Source organism: Corvus hawaiiensis, chromosome 20 (assembly GCF_020740725.1).
Source record: "Corvus hawaiiensis isolate bCorHaw1 chromosome 20, bCorHaw1.pri.cur, whole genome shotgun sequence".
NCBI lineage: Eukaryota > Metazoa > Chordata > Aves > Passeriformes > Corvidae > Corvus > Corvus hawaiiensis.
In genome coordinates this window covers 3,405,303-3,420,705 of record NC_063232.1, presented here as the reverse complement: position 1 = coordinate 3,420,705, position 15,403 = coordinate 3,405,303, and the positions used below count along the sequence as shown (strand labels likewise).

Sequence of the window (15,403 nt, the reverse complement as noted above, 5' to 3'; positions counted from 1 at the left end):
TGACCCTCAACATGGCCCTGGCCCTGACCCTCAGCCCGCTCTTCCTCAGGGCCTGGAATCTGCAAAGAGCAGTTGCATCTTATCCATGCACCTGTGGATCTTCTAAATTCAGTACAGCTGCTTCTGTGTTTTAGGGCTTGTGTTTGAAATGGTGCCAGTCACTGGGGCTGCAGAGTTAAGAGAAACTGCCATAAAGTAAGGTGAAATTTGAATGTGTTTACACCATTAATTTGTTTACTTTTTAAACCTAACTTCCATACAGCAAATTTGGAGTAATCAATAATACATTGCTGCCTGTTAAGATTCAGCAAAGAAATGAAAAGGAGTTTAGCTGACACCTCAACTCGCAGCACAGCAGGTACCAGCCCTTCTTCTATGCTTTCCTGTTCACACCTCATTATGCTTTTATATATATAAATGCAAAATAATTATGTAACTTAAAAAATTTATTTTAAGTGTAGATTGTGTATACTTTTGCTGTTAATATAGTATTGCTTAAATTTTAATTTTAGGTTGTCTGCCTGTACCACTGTTCAATCAGAAAAAAAGAACTAGGCAGCCCCTCACTTCAAATCCACTTAAAAATGAGCCAGGTATTGGTTCTGGGACTCGTAGTTATGACTTCTCTCCCACATCCTTTGGTAAATATGACATATTTTATTTTTTTACTGCCTCTAAATTGAAATAAATCTTAACTTCCTGATTGTATTGTATGAAATCAGACATTGTCTTTATCAAGAACTATATTCATCCTTTATATCTATTTCTGAAAAGTTCATTATGTAAAAATTGTCCTCCAGGAAATTTCTTTCTCCTCTGTACAATTGAGCTTTTTATACTTTGTGCCTAGAGGGAGTTTGACTCTTTGTGTGATGGAGAATGAAGTAGCACTGGCATTTAAATAGAGTCTCTTGAAACTGACCTTTTGTTTTCAGTTGATTTCAATCAACATTCAAGTCCTGTGTTACAAGAAGAAACATTTATAAGATGTCTTTCTTGTAGTTCAGAAAGGAACTTCTGTTCTTCGAACTGGGCTTGGAAAGAACAGTGCAGAATTCTGCTTATAGTGCTTCCATTATGTTTTACTTGTAAGAAAGTTTAAAAGTTTTCTTATAATAAAGTCTCTGTTGCTAATAAGTCTAATGTTTGTAACTGAACCATTGTCTAGAGAAGTAACCTACTTGTTAGAAGTTGTCTTACAATTAAAAATATCAAAGGATCATATTCCCTTTTTGTCTTTTTTCTTCCTCCTTCCTGTGTGAGCCTGTTTGTGGGACATTAAGCAGAGTAGGAGGCCTACACAGACTCATTACCTTTCAGTCTTTTCCCTTTTTATCCGTATTCAATCCTTTGTCTTTTGAAAATTAGGCTGGGGAACTGCAAACCCAGAAGTGGATGAACTGCAGAAAGCAGCAAACAGTGGGTATGTAAAAAGCAAGTTATTTGTTGCTTTTTTGGTTTTTATTTGGATACTAATTGTTTCATGAACAATCCATGTGTGTCTTACAATAAAGCTGCTGCTGTGTCACTGATACTTTAAACTTATCTTTGAAAGCCAAACAGAACTTCCAATGGGTCCTTCCCTTACGAAACCACCAAATGCATCAAAGTTTAATTTAGCAAATGCTGGAAAAAACTTGGCTGCCTGCAGGTTGGTGAAGTCTTTAATGTCTATTATCCTTCCTTTTTGTTCTTATGTGAAAAAGCATCTTATGTTTTCCCGTATGCCTGTAGCATTCAGAGAAACCCTTTTCATATCACTCTGAGAGGAAACCTTGTTTATTTTATTTTAGAGTTATGAAAATATGTGAATTTTGGGTCAGGAAAGATCCCTTACACAGGGCAGGACAATAACTGAGCAGGGTTTTTTTTTAAGGCCTGTTGAAGTCAGATGGATTTGTGCACAGGTGTAATCACTGCCCTGTATATGGATAAATTTGGTGTATACTCAAGTGCTTTGAGTCTGGATGTATTTAAAGCTAAAACAACCATTTATGGAGTGCTTTTATATACTTTAATCACATATATGAATATTCAGAAGAGGTGCTGTGATACTGAACTGTTGTATTGCAGGAACAGAAATGAATATACTCCTTTAGGTAACCCAGTAAATTCAAGGTCTGGTAATGGAACTACTCGAAAGTTTGAGAACTTTGCAAGCAGTTTGAAAACTGTCCAGGAGCAAAAACACCCTGACAATCGTAACCCATCTCAGCTCATCAAAACAGACACGTACAAAGGACAGTGGCCAGTGAAACCCAACACTGTGTCAAGAAGTCTGCAGGATCATAGTCCAGCATATAAATTTAACTACAATATTCAACAAAATAAAATGAATGAAAACCGATTTGATTGTGTCTCAGAAGACAAAAGTCAGGTAAACCTTATGGGCAGGGTTAATAGGAAAAACACAATGAAGAAAGCAGTAAAGAAAGGAAACCAATGGAACATGAGGTTTTCATCAGCCCAAGCTGCCTTAGTGAAACCTGGTTTCTGGAAATTTAGAATTGAAATTTTCATACTGTAGTACCTTAAAATCCTCAGTAAACTGGCAGGGAGCTGTTTGTATATTCTGAACAAATGCTCTAATTTTAATGTAAATATTGCCTATTTAACCTAATATATAAATGCCTGTGTGCCCTTTAAAATTGCAAGTGTGTATGTCTAACTTAAGCTTTTGTCTTCCTCTGAAAGGAAATTTCATCATCTCAAGTAAAAACTAAAATAAAAAAGAATTCTTTGCGAATCCTGTCTGCAGTCATTCAAAGTGTGAGGCACTGGAGTCAATATGCCTATAAAACTGCTCTGTTATTTGAAGTTTTAGGTAAGCATAGTAGATTATAATAACATAATCTTGTAATAATGGTAGGCCAATAACAAGAGAGAATTTTTCAATAGCTGAGATACTTAAACCCACAAAATACTGGCATGAACACCTTCTAATTTTCCTTCCGTTCAGCCATCAAAGGTGACTGAAACAGGTACAAAATTAACAATTCAGTTATCCTCCAACATTGAAGTTTTTCCATCCTGTTTCTTTCCTTTCCTTTTTTTTTGGAATTTGTTAGAATAAATTTTCCTGCTTAGTAGGAGTCTTCTGTAGAGGGATACAGTTTTACAATATATTTTAATATAATTAATCTAGAAATTAATTCTTGCTTAATGGGGCAGGCACACTGGATTCTGCAGTCACACCTGGAGCATATGGGGCAAAGAACTTTCTTCTGAGAGATGGAAAGGAGACCCTGCCTTGCGTGTTTTATGAAATCGTGAGTATTCTGTGTCCACACATAACACAGTCACCACTAGCTCCAATCCTTTTTATGAATGCAAAAATAAAACATAAATTTACTATGTAAAAGGCAGGCTGAATGTTTACACCATATTGTTCCCAAACTAGAGCAATAGTCACTACTTAGGCATCCTCGAACTTCTGTTACAGAAAAAAAGCTGAGACTTTGAGTTTACCTTCTAAGTAGTTGATAATAGCAACAAAGTTGATATAAAGGTCTTCTGTTTGATGTATTCCTCAGAAACCAGCCATGTGGAAAGCTTTTATGTTAGGTGATATAATTGTTTTATGTGTTTATTATGCTTTGATGAAGGACCGTGAGCTTCCACGACTAATTAGAGGTCGAGTGCACAGGTGCATGGGAAACTATGATGCAAAAAGGAACATTTTCAAGTGCGTCTCTGTAAGACCAGCAAGTGCTCAAGAACAGAACACTTTCCAAGACTTTGTTAAAATTGCAGATGTGGAGATGACAGCATATGTAAAAACTCTGAATGAAATGTAGAAGTCAAAATGGTTGTCCAAACCCCAGTTTTAACTAATTGTTACCCACGAAGGCTGGACATGCTAAAGCATTTACCAAAACTACCAGTGAAAATCTGGTTAAATAATTGGAAATATCACTGTGCTGTGTTATCCAACAAATGTTGTGTGGTATTCATTGGGTTCCTTTTATGTGTATCTGATTCACGTTTTTTCAGAAAAATAAATTATCAGTATAATACCTGTATAAAATAACAACAGACTCTGAAGCTTTAGAAAGATTCCCAAGGACACAGAGGAAGTAGAAAAAAAAGAATTATTTGAACACAGAACTTCCTTGCCTTTGTCATAGAAACATCTTTCTTGAGGGATGGACCATGTTACATGTTTATGTGCCTTTGCCTTCAAACTTTAACTTTCATGGATAATTCCTGCTGTTCCTATTTCCTTTTCCCCTACTTCAGAAGCTTTGTAGCAGATCTCTTGGGAATTGCAAAACAAAAGAGTTGTCAAGAAAATAGCAAACAGTATGGGGATTTTTTTTTTATTATTTTATTATACAGTGTTGGCAATTGGAAATTTCACATTTAAAATAATTGAAATATTGTATCCAACAAGTCAAATACAGAAAACAGTTAATATTCTAAAAAGGAGCCAGCTAGTCAACGCAGAAACACATTAATGGAAAATACAGCTTTTAGTTACACTTAAAAAATTATATATTTAGAATAAAACTTGAACCTGGTCCAGCAAATTGTAACAGGAAAACGCTTTTACACAGTTCAACGCGCAGACAGTCTTTATTTAAAAAAGTGATCTGTCAGTGTGAGCACAGGCATTGTCAGCAACAGCCCCCTCATGCTCCAGGTGAGATCTAAAGGATGTGCTTTAGCAACTGCTGCAAGAATCACTGGCATTATCATCTCTGCCTTCAGTGTGAAGCCAGTTCAGAGCATGGATGCTTCAAGGAGAGTTTTGTCAATCCAGTTGTAGAGGTTATGTACACACATTTGATTCCCTTTAAATATTATAAAATGTTAAAGGAAGCTCCAAATGGAAGCTTTAGCTTGACTCATAAAAGGTGCAGAATATTGCAGGATGCAGAGGCTGACGATTTGCACAACAGAAGTTGGGCTTTAAGAAGTAAAAGATTTGGTACAGCAGTGTTGTAAATTGCATGACTCTGCTGTAACTAATTTAAAACTGATTCCAGTTAAGTGATTGATGCTTCCAGTTCTGCACATGTGAAACTTATGTTAATAAGTAATGACAGGAATAGGTCCTTTGTCTACTAGGTGTGTTATGGCTGTTAATAAAAATCTAAAATAATTTCACTTTTCAGGAAGTGTTTAGATCTTTGCAAAAAAAGTTTCTACTTGACACTAACAAATCACTTTTTCTAGTGAAACATTAAGTGAACAGTCGTAAACATTACACAAAACAGAAAAAACCCTACTCAATACAGTTTATACACACTATTCAACATTTTTCAGTTGTTGGGTGATTTTTTTTCTTGACCATATTGATCCTGTCTTGTATAATGGTTCTAGTGTAAAGGCACAGGTTGGTTAGGAAAGAAAAGCCTGCATCTCTGTCTCTCTACTTTGTGGTGATTATTTTCTTTTTGCATGTTGTTTGTTATTCCTCACTTTTCTGACTCTTACATGAAAATTATCAATCTCAGCCATTCATTAAAAAAAGTGTAAGACATCACTGAAAGCACATAACTATACAGAAGTGACTGAAATTTATTCTTCTTACTTTAGGGCATTCCTTCAACCTATTTTGTTAAGTGTTTGGAAGATTTAATTTTTCAGTCCTTGTGAGCAAAAGTGCAGAGCACCCATGCTCTCTTTCTCAGTGTACTTAATTCTGCACTGGAATCTGTATTTTCAAAGAATTTGCTAAGTTTATGTGCAGAATTTGCTTTTCGAGTGCATGGAAATGTAACAACATTTATTGACAATTATTTTGGAAACAATGTAACTTTCCATTGAAGTTTAGAAGGGTGAGGAATGTAAACAAGACTGCAGAAGTCTTTGATGTATATTAAAATAACACAGTGATTGTTCTATCTGTTTGCATTTTCTTACACATCCTCAACACGTCTCTGTCTGTCCCTTCATGTACACCTTCCATTAAAAAAAAATAAAAATTCAGGAATCAGTTGGGCTCAGCTAAGTGAAGAATAATAAATTTGATCACCTGGTTTGTGCCAAAATACAAAACTAAGAAGTACAGCTCTGAATTAAATATAATCTATGTGACTTTCTTTTTAATAAATAATAGAAAATAAAATATGAGAATAGAATTAGAATTAAATTTTTATTTTAAATGAAAAAACACAACAGTGGAGTGAGATTAGAACCCAATGTTTCTTTTGCTTAAGGCAATCAAGTGCACTTATTTCAATGCTTGATAGGAATGAATTCAGTGCTGTTGTGGAAATCAGACCTCACAGAATTCCCATACAGACTAATGAAATATGGCCATTTGCTAGTTCTGACACAGCATCAGATTTTTGCTAGTCATGTTCAATAGCATTTCACTTCACTTTTTTTTTTTTTACAAACTGGACTCTTAGTTGCAATGGAAATACTGGAATTAGTTCATCCTGGCTTGTATTATCACTACAGACAAGGGCCATTGGGCACAGACATTTTTGTAAACAGAGATTTTTTCTTCTCGGCCTTAAACAACAAAACCCAAAATCTAAACATTTTGTTAAAGTCCACCTAGAATTATAATTTAAGAAATACTGAAAACAAATTCCTAGGATTTTTTTTTCCTATTGTTAAACTATTAATTCATCATGAAGCCTTTGCAAGTAGTTAGATCTCTCAAAAAAACGAAATTTCGGTTTTACCCAAGACTTCATGAAGATGCCTCTAAATCTTGGCAATTAGAGCAGTAGTAAAAACTGTGCCCAGAACTTAAAATATGCAGGTGCTGCTAATATATATAGATTAGAAAGAAATTTTTTCTTGTATACAATTCTTTTTAGCTATCAATCTTATCTTTAGGCTGTGGCTATTACTAGGTGCTTTTTTCACTAATCAAAATAATTGTAACAAAATATCATTATTGATTTTAAAGTTACTGGGTTCATAAAAGTTCTGACATTTAACAATATATCAAAAGTGAATTGAAGATTTTAAGATTCACAATTTTGAGACACAAAAGAAACTGGGAGGTAGACAGATGTTTTGAGGATAAACTGATTTTTTTTTGTCTAAGGCATTATGCCATTATATGTTTAGAGCAGTGTAAAGGCTGCTGATTAATCCTATTTCAATTCCAGAGTGTTCACTGCTCGTGCTTACGGAAGACTTTCAATGCACTTTTGGTCTTTGTCAATCTGACCCCTTCTCTTCCCCATCTCCTTTCCTCTCTTTAGCAATACAGCCAACTGGAAGTGCTATAATAATTTCTGCCCATTACTGTAGACAGGAGTGTTCTGTTCTTAAACAGTAATAAAATACTATAAAATAGTAGGTATTGGAGTTGGAGATATGTGCTCTTTTGGTGCATATTTTGCAAAGAATGGTAAAAAGACAGACAACATGACCCCAACAATTGCCAGCATGTACCCCCATCCGATCTGGCAGTCTCCTGCATAGTAGATGTCTGAGTTCTCACAGAATCTCTTCACAGTAGCAGAGTTGAAACCAAAAGGGTAAACCAAAAGCCCAGAAGCCATTATGAACACTAGAGAGGAGAAAAAAAATCACACCAGTTATTACCAAACATTAATTCCTTTGGGAAAAAAAAAATCCTTATTTTAGAAAGGCAAATATAAATATTATATTAAAATCAATGGAAAAAGTCATAGCTTGTAAAATCCCCTTGTGATTGGCCAATTATCTTCCTTTTCATAATTACCTCTTATGGACAGCAGTGGTGTGACAAGGCAGCAAGTTGGGATTTTTTTCATGAGAACTCTTGCCATTAAATAACTTCAGAAACGCTGTAATCCAAATTATGTAGCCATGTAAAATGTAAGGTGATTCAGATACAATGGAATCCAGAGGAGAAGAATTCCTAAGTTGGCAGATTCCAAACCAGCTTCGCTTTCTTCTCAACAGCATTTTTGTGCTTGAGACAAACAATTACTTTGTTCTGCCAAATAGAAACTTCCAATGAAAGAGTTCAAATGTAATTTTTCAGATTCTGCTGATGAGGTTCTGATAATGTGAGACTCATTAGTACCGACTCAAATTGTTTAAAACATCCTGCATTTGACCCATTGATGAAAAACACCATTTATCTTCTTTTTATTTATTTTGTGTCTCTTGACATTGGAAAGCCAGGCTTGCCTTCTGCAATTACCCTGCATTATCCATTGGCTTTTAATAGAACTTCACAGATTTTAATCTTTAAGGAATTCACATCATATTCAAATACCAACTTGTGCAGGTAATTGAATCAACAGCAGAACCACTTTTCCAACTTTGTAAATAAGACTGCCCAAGGTACAAGTCATGAGTACAACAAAGATGCACTAAAATTCTCCAGGAACAACTCTTGGAGCCTGACTCTGCCCACCTTGGAAGTGAAGAGGGGCTGAGCCAGGCTAGTGTGAGGAGTTACACCACCTTTTGTTTGAGAGAGCACTGAAAAAAACATGTTCTCTTTTCTATCCTGTCTGCTAATCAATTACCACTGCATTTAAAATCTCTGCTCTATTTTAAAAGGCTTTATTTTACATAATAAAAAGACACCATGGAGCAGTCTCTTTTCCTCTCTTCCCATTTTTCCAGGACAGTGTTTTGTTCAAATTCAGGGTAGTGATTCAAGAAGCAATCAGAATTAACAGTTACTGTTTGAGCTGATAGATAATTCATAACCAGCAAACATCTAATGAAACATTAGGATTATAAAACAAACACTACGTGCTATTCTCTGTGTTTGTAATTGCCTTTCAGGTAGGGCATATGCATATTACTCCAATTATAATATTGGAGAGGCTTAATCTTAAAAGTATCCACTAAAAAAAAACAATCACTCATTAATCTTTTTTAATTAAAAAACACTTTAATAAGCTTGAGGGCTAGATGAAGTCAAAAAGTTTAACACACAGCCTGCTGAGTCCCTGAATAATTTGAATTAAACCTTTCCTTCTAGTCCAAATGGAACCTCTCAGTTAATCCCTTGTAGAAAACAAAAAGATGAAGAAAATGGAAATGAAAAGGAGAGGAAGCAGAGCAGCAGCAAACTTGCCAGTCTGTTTCCCTCTGGGTATCTCATGTACGGGTACAAAGAGAAGCTGCCTGCCAAGAAGTGGAACTCTCTGAGAGCCAAGTGTTTCACCTGCTCCAACAGCCACCCTCTTTCCTGTAAACCTCAGCAATAATTTTGCAGTGGTTGCTGTGGCCTTCCCCTCTTTCCAGGCACGAGGTGGGTGATGCTGTAGGAGCCAGCCAAGGGATAGGTCCTTCCCAGCACAAGCAGCATCCTGAGCCAAGCTCACAATTCCTGATCCTCAGGGAGCTGCACCTGCTGGGGGTGCCCAGGGCAGGGGGAGCTCACAGATCTGAGATTTCAGCAGCCGTGTTCCTGCATTTAGGACCGAACAGTAACCAGCCAGACGTGCTGAAGCTGAATACAAAGAAGTAAGTTGTGTTATGCAGAGCTCCCTAACTGCACACACGATACCACTAGAAACAATATAAAATGAAACTACAGTAAAAATGAAGTTAAACTAGACAAGGACAAGGGGTAATGTTTTTAAATTAAAACAGGGTAGATTCAGAGTAAATAGAAGGAAGAAATCTTTCATGATGAGTGTGGTAAAATACCAGCATATGTTGCCCAGAGAGGTGGTGGATGCCCCATCCCTGGGAGGATCCAAGGTCAGGTCGGACAGGGCTCTGAGCAATCTTATCTGGTTGAAGACATCCCTGCTCTCTCGCTTTACAGGTCTCTTCCAACCCAAACTATTCCATGTTTCTGTCATCTTGTTCAGTAAAGGTCACTGAGCTTTCCCAAAAGATGAGAAAGAGCTGAGCGCCAGCACAGCCTGAGAGCCATGTGACACTCTTGCACACCTAGGAAAATTCCCAGAGCACCTCCTCTGGTGGCAGAAACGCAGGAAACAACTCAAAAAACGGGAGACTTTTCCTACTGCTGTTGTAAACAGCAGTGAGAATGTTAAACCACAAACTAACCCCTGTTAAACCATGGACCTGTGCAGTTGTAGGTTCACTCTGACACAGCTGGGACATGGAACAAGGGGCTGCCCAAGAGCCTGTGGTGCACAGGGGGTGCTCAGCACAACCCCACTGCGACCCAGACTGCTCCACTTCACCAGGAATCTTGAAATAGCCCCTGGGTGCAAAACCTTCTGTGAAACGTTGGGAAAGTGAGCCACTTTTACAAGAAACAGCCACTGCTCTAAGCAAGAAGCAGGTCTAAAATTGAAATTTCAGTTTGTTCATCTTTTCAAAAATAGCATCTCATTCGGTGAAAAAAAAAAATGCAGAATTGGAAACAATCCTGTCAGTTATAAAATCCTTTCCTAACTGTTACATTTCACTGTTTTTCTGACACTGTCTCAACCCCTTGCTCTGCTTCACATATCTGTTCATTATATGTTTTCATTTTGATTGGGTTACACAGAATTGTTTTGAAGGCTGTGTTTTACAGTGTTTTGATTACCACTTGGTGCTGATGTTGCATGGTGGGATTTAATGGAAGCAGCTTTATTTTTTTCCAAGGCTAGAAATAATCTGTCACAGCTGAATGTATGTGTTCACATATCAAACGGGCTAAAAAGTTACCCATGGTTTCATATCCTCAGGCATGTCATAGAATGACCTCATTATTCTCATTTAGGTGCCCTCTTTCTTACAAAGGCTCCAAATATTGAATAGCCCCGTTATTATCTGCAGAAGCCAAGCTTTCAGGCATGGTGCTAATGACTGCTTAATGGTGCTGTCTGTTAGCAGCACAGCGAGCTGGGACAGCGCACAAAGAAACAGTGGGGCTCCATTTAGGCTCCTCGTGTAACACTTACGCCTCTGCACGGCTTTCCAACAACAAACATCACTTTAAAAGGTGTCACAATACAGCAGAGAGTGCATCTCACCGTTCTGTGTGGTGTAATCCTGCTGTCACACAAGGTGATAAGGCCAGACAACATATTTGGGTCTGTTCTGCAGCATAAAGCCTCTGGAGAGGACTTGCTGGTAAAATGCATAGTTGAGTTCTTTTTTAGCATGGCTTGATCATTTGATTAATCTCCCATCAGCTATTAGGTCTGGTTAAAAAGCGCTTGTTTTGTTTTGTTTATTATGTGCCACGCAGGTGTTTGTTATTTCTGGGTCCTCCCCACCTGAGTCCTCTGCAGCAACTCACAGCCAGTGCTGATGGCAGCTCAGAGACAAGGCCAAGAGTTGTTGGTTCAACAGTAAGTGATATTTCATTTCTGCTTTCTAATCTCGAACAGTTACAGCCCCACCCTCCTCCTCTCTGCTTCCCTGGTGTTCTACAGCCAGATGGTAAATGGCAGTTTCTCCTCTGAAGGGTTTGCTAGCCAAGACCTGGTTTTATTTTTAAAAAGTAGGTTTTTGAATTGGTTGGTTTCTAAATAACATAACTTTAATAGGAATAAGGTATTATTTGAAAGGAGGACACTTATTTTTGTAGGAAAAAAATGTAAATTGTTGGCATAAATACTGAATCAATGACACTTCCAGTTGGGGAAAATAGCATTTTCTGCTATGTTAAAATTAATAATATATACCTCTTTGTCATTGCAATGGTTTATTCATTTCATTAAGCTCCTGTACAACTGTTCAATTATTTAAATCTATCACACCATTTTCAAGTTGATTTTAAACCAAAGCAAAGCAATGCAGTTCTCTGGAGTGTGTGCAGAGGGCACCAATGTACAACACTCTTAGATACCATGACAAAAAAAGGCTATTTCCATTCCACTTCTTTTGGCAAGACTAATGGAGTTTCCAACATCTGAAACACAGTAATTGAATAGTTTTCTGTATTGTGAACTAGGAATGTTTAAACTGGGCTAAGCTTATGTTTATCCTTCCATATTAACATTGGAATGGATGGAAATCCAAAGGCGGCTCATAAACAGAGAGAACAAAAAAATGCTATTTTATTTTATGGTGTTTGTTAATATGTTTAGGTGATGTGTAGTAGTGAATTATGCTGTGTGCATGAATTCCCTTTCTGAAATTACCTGCTGTAAGAAGATTAGTTTGTCTTAGAAATTTAATTTGCTTACTTTAGGAGTGTATTATATTCCTGATACTTGTGACAATGACGGATTAATTGCAAGCTTGTGGGACGAATCAGACAATCATTGGAATTACGGCTGATTCATAGGCAAGCAAGGGTATTATTCCAACCTTATTACAGATTATCACAGTCTTATGTCTACTTGGAAGATTTTTATTGACAGAGCTTAATCTACCAAAGCAATTTTCACTCATCTCATCAAGAAGTTTCCTCTTACATGTAATCCATTACCTCCCTTATTAAACCTGGCAGTTCCTCATATGCACAATCAGTTGACTTTGAATAACACATTTCCTCTCAGGTTCATACATTTTATTAACCTAATAATTTTATTAGCTCCTCTCCAGCTTTTCTTTATGTTTATGTGATTTTACTTACATCATTTTAAATGAGATTGCAGGTGCTGATCCAAAGCCATAGACAGCTCAACACCAAGCCAGAAATACAGGTAACAGGGAAAACCTAGCAGCCAGTAACACAGCCAGACATCTTTCAAAAAATCACCTCTTATGCTACTGCCCTGGCTGGCGTGCACTCCATCCTTCCCAGCACTCTTCCCAAGCAAATATTTTTGTAGCATGCCTGAAGGGTTTCTACATTTGGGGTATTTTGCATAAATTCCCTTGTACAAAAAGGAGGTACCTATATTTCTCTTCCATATCTATCTCTTGAAGACAGTGCTAACTAAGATCCAAGGTTTTTATTAGTAATAGCTGGACATCAGTGTACAAAAAGAAACAAGATGGAATTTTGGGCTTATCTGAAAATTAGTGATTTCCTTTTGACTACTTCAGGAAAGGAGGAATTATCCAGGGTAATTTGGGGAGAGCTGAAGTATATCTAAAATCAGCAGTCATCATTTTAAATGCCTATCACACATAAGTAAAATAAACAGGGAAGTGACTGTAAAATAACCAGGAAAATGACCTCTCAAAGATAAAAGAAACCAGACAAAACCCTACTGTTGTTACAGCTGAACTTTGGAGGATGAGGCAAACAGGGACACTCTTAAATGCCACTCTGCTCTGTTGAACTCGTGGCAGGTGCATGTCAGGTACCTGGAGTTCAAACTCTTGGAAGCAGCCCTAGCAATTATTCCCTCCAAGGAAACCAAAAAGAAGAGCAGGGAGAAGGGATAATAATGCCCATATGCTTGGTATAAAGATGTAGCTGCCTTCCTTTGTAACTGAATAAAGAGCTGAAACTCCTAATAATGGCACAGCCACTTCTAACGTATCACAGTTTAGCTTCTTCTTTGTAAAGAATTATTCCACTGGCGTCATTTCAGTCAAACATGTTGTGATTTGAGGAGCTTCTATCAGTGCTGGACTGGTGCCAAAGAAGTAGCTTATAGCAGTTCCTTTTCTGGCTTTTCTAAATGGTGCAACTCACAAGTTAGTGCTTAGCAGCTGTAATATAAATGTAGTTATAACGAGAGCTGTGTAGCTTGTCAAACCCCTTTGTAGTTAACAAAGGGAATGGATTCGTTTGTTCAATGTCTCCAAACTCTGTGTTTAAAGAAATGCTGAGTTTGTGACTCCAGCTCACAAGCTAAGGAACTGCATCAGATATAGTAGGTTGTATTTTTATGTATGTACATATATGCAAAATTATGGGGAAATATGTTTATATCAAAAGCTGGGCAATGTTTTCCATTTCAGTTTATTTGGATTTAGCTGAGGTAGAGTAGGAACTCGTTATTTTAAATAAAGCCAGCACTGAAATAGGGGTGTCTGTGCACCTTTTTCAAACAAATCTTTTTAGTGCCACTGAAATACCCCTCTCATAGGTTCTGTTGGCACAACTCCTTCCCTCAGGCCCTCATTCTACAAATAGCCTCTTTCAGAAATGTCTAACAATTGTAGGAATAGCTGAATCTATCTCAGTTACTAACTGAAGGGAGTAGAATCTGACTATCCAGACTTTGGAAAAGAAATTCTCTGAAGCCATCACAGAGGTAATTGGGCTTGGTAATTGCTGCATTAGCTGCAAGTTTATTAAGGGCCACAAAAGGAAATGCCATCCTGGTGACCTTTGAGGCTGCATTTCACAGCATGTTTTCTGCATGAGAACAAATGATGAAACTTGACTATTTCTGCGAAGTGAGTGGTAGCTATGGTGAAGATTTATAGCTGTAATCTGGTAATCTATGGGTCTAATCATACCGTTATAGAGTTGCGTGTCATTTACTCAAAAAGCCCGAAATGATCTAGCACTGTGTAGACTATGGTGAAGGAGTGCATTTTATCATCTGCAAGGTTAGGAGAAATACAGCCTCTTTAGCAGACTGTAAAAGAGAGACAAGAGCTAATGTTTCTCAAAATAGCAGCATGTTACACAAAATTTTACAAGAGTCAGAGAGCTAAGAAATGGGGACTGTCAGAGGCACTCTCATTTGGAAATCATGACGATTTTCCTCTTTTGTACTGCTTCAATAATTACATAGATTTTCTATTTTTTTTTTTTTTGAAATTATTTAAGTCATGCTCACTTCATCTCAGAGCAGCAAACACAGAAGCAGACTAATAATATAATATTGACATATTTAAGTGTTGGATTCTTTAGCTGAGAGCAGCATGTTCAGAATGTATCATGCCTGTAATGTGCCTGTATTCCCTTATCTTTTTGTCACATTTTATTCAACAGTTAAGAAGTGCTAATAAAAAGTGCATATTTCAGTTGTTCTATTTTAGGTAAACATAACATGGTACACATTTTCTAAGCAATGCACATTGGTTAACTGTGCAACTCCATTTCTACAAATAGCAATAAGGGTGGCAAACGCTTTGCTTCTCTTCTTAATTAACCTAGCCTTGCCAAAACTGCTATGTTCTTCAGCACAAGCAGGGAAGGAAACTGATGACTGAAATTTTAAATTAATGCTTTTTCTGTGCTCTTTTGGCTGAGAACAAGAGCAGCTTCCACCTACCATCTGATGCATTCCCTCACAAAAGAAACAGTGTCAGCCTGGGTCCATGTGAGGAAGGAGTGAGGGAACAGACACATTTATATTGTCTTTCCTTTGGAGCCAGCTCACCTGGGAAGGGAGGATGCTGCCCAGCTTGCAGCAGGTCTTGGCTCCTGCTCTGCCTGTCAAATCCAAGTTCTTAAATAGCTATTTAGAACAGGGGCTGAGGTCCAAAAGACAGGCAGTGATGTGTAGATCACCTGAAATGTCATGATTCGACATGACACATTTGCTCCCTTCTCCTCCCCACCTGCTCTGCCCACAGGTCTGATTTAAATCAATCTTTTCACCTCTCCCAAGACTCACAATTTAAGCAGAGCAGACACTGATGAAAACAGATTTATAATGAAGCTGGTGGCCATTAAATACCAGCCTTCCACCAGAGGTGACCTTATTGC

The 15,403-nt window shown here is 37.4% G+C and overlaps 2 protein-coding genes across 2 annotated transcripts in view; one reads left to right on the top strand and one right to left on the bottom strand.

The window, feature by feature from the left end:
• The first annotated feature begins 11 nt into the window (after positions 1 to 11).
• SPATA22 (spermatogenesis associated 22) lies at positions 12 to 5,499 on the top strand. Its single transcript, XM_048325033.1, has 8 exons — positions 12 to 111; positions 513 to 641; positions 1,369 to 1,423; positions 1,556 to 1,655; positions 2,039 to 2,377; positions 2,695 to 2,824; positions 3,172 to 3,269; positions 3,606 to 5,499. The coding sequence occupies exons 1-8, from the start codon at positions 12 to 14 to the stop codon at positions 3,795 to 3,797; spliced, it is 1,143 nt and encodes a 380-aa protein (XP_048180990.1). The 3' UTR covers positions 3,798 to 5,499.
• Positions 5,500 to 6,311: 812 nt separating this feature from the next.
• Positions 6,312 to 15,403, bottom strand: part of LHFPL7 (LHFPL tetraspan subfamily member 7) — a 56,849-nt gene continuing 47,757 nt past the window's right edge. Inside the window, exon 3 of the mRNA XM_048324512.1 lies at positions 6,312 to 7,483. Coding sequence (XP_048180469.1) covers positions 7,257 to 7,483 — 227 coding nt within the window. The 3' untranslated portion in view covers positions 6,312 to 7,256. The remainder of the gene's footprint in view (positions 7,484 to 15,403) is intronic.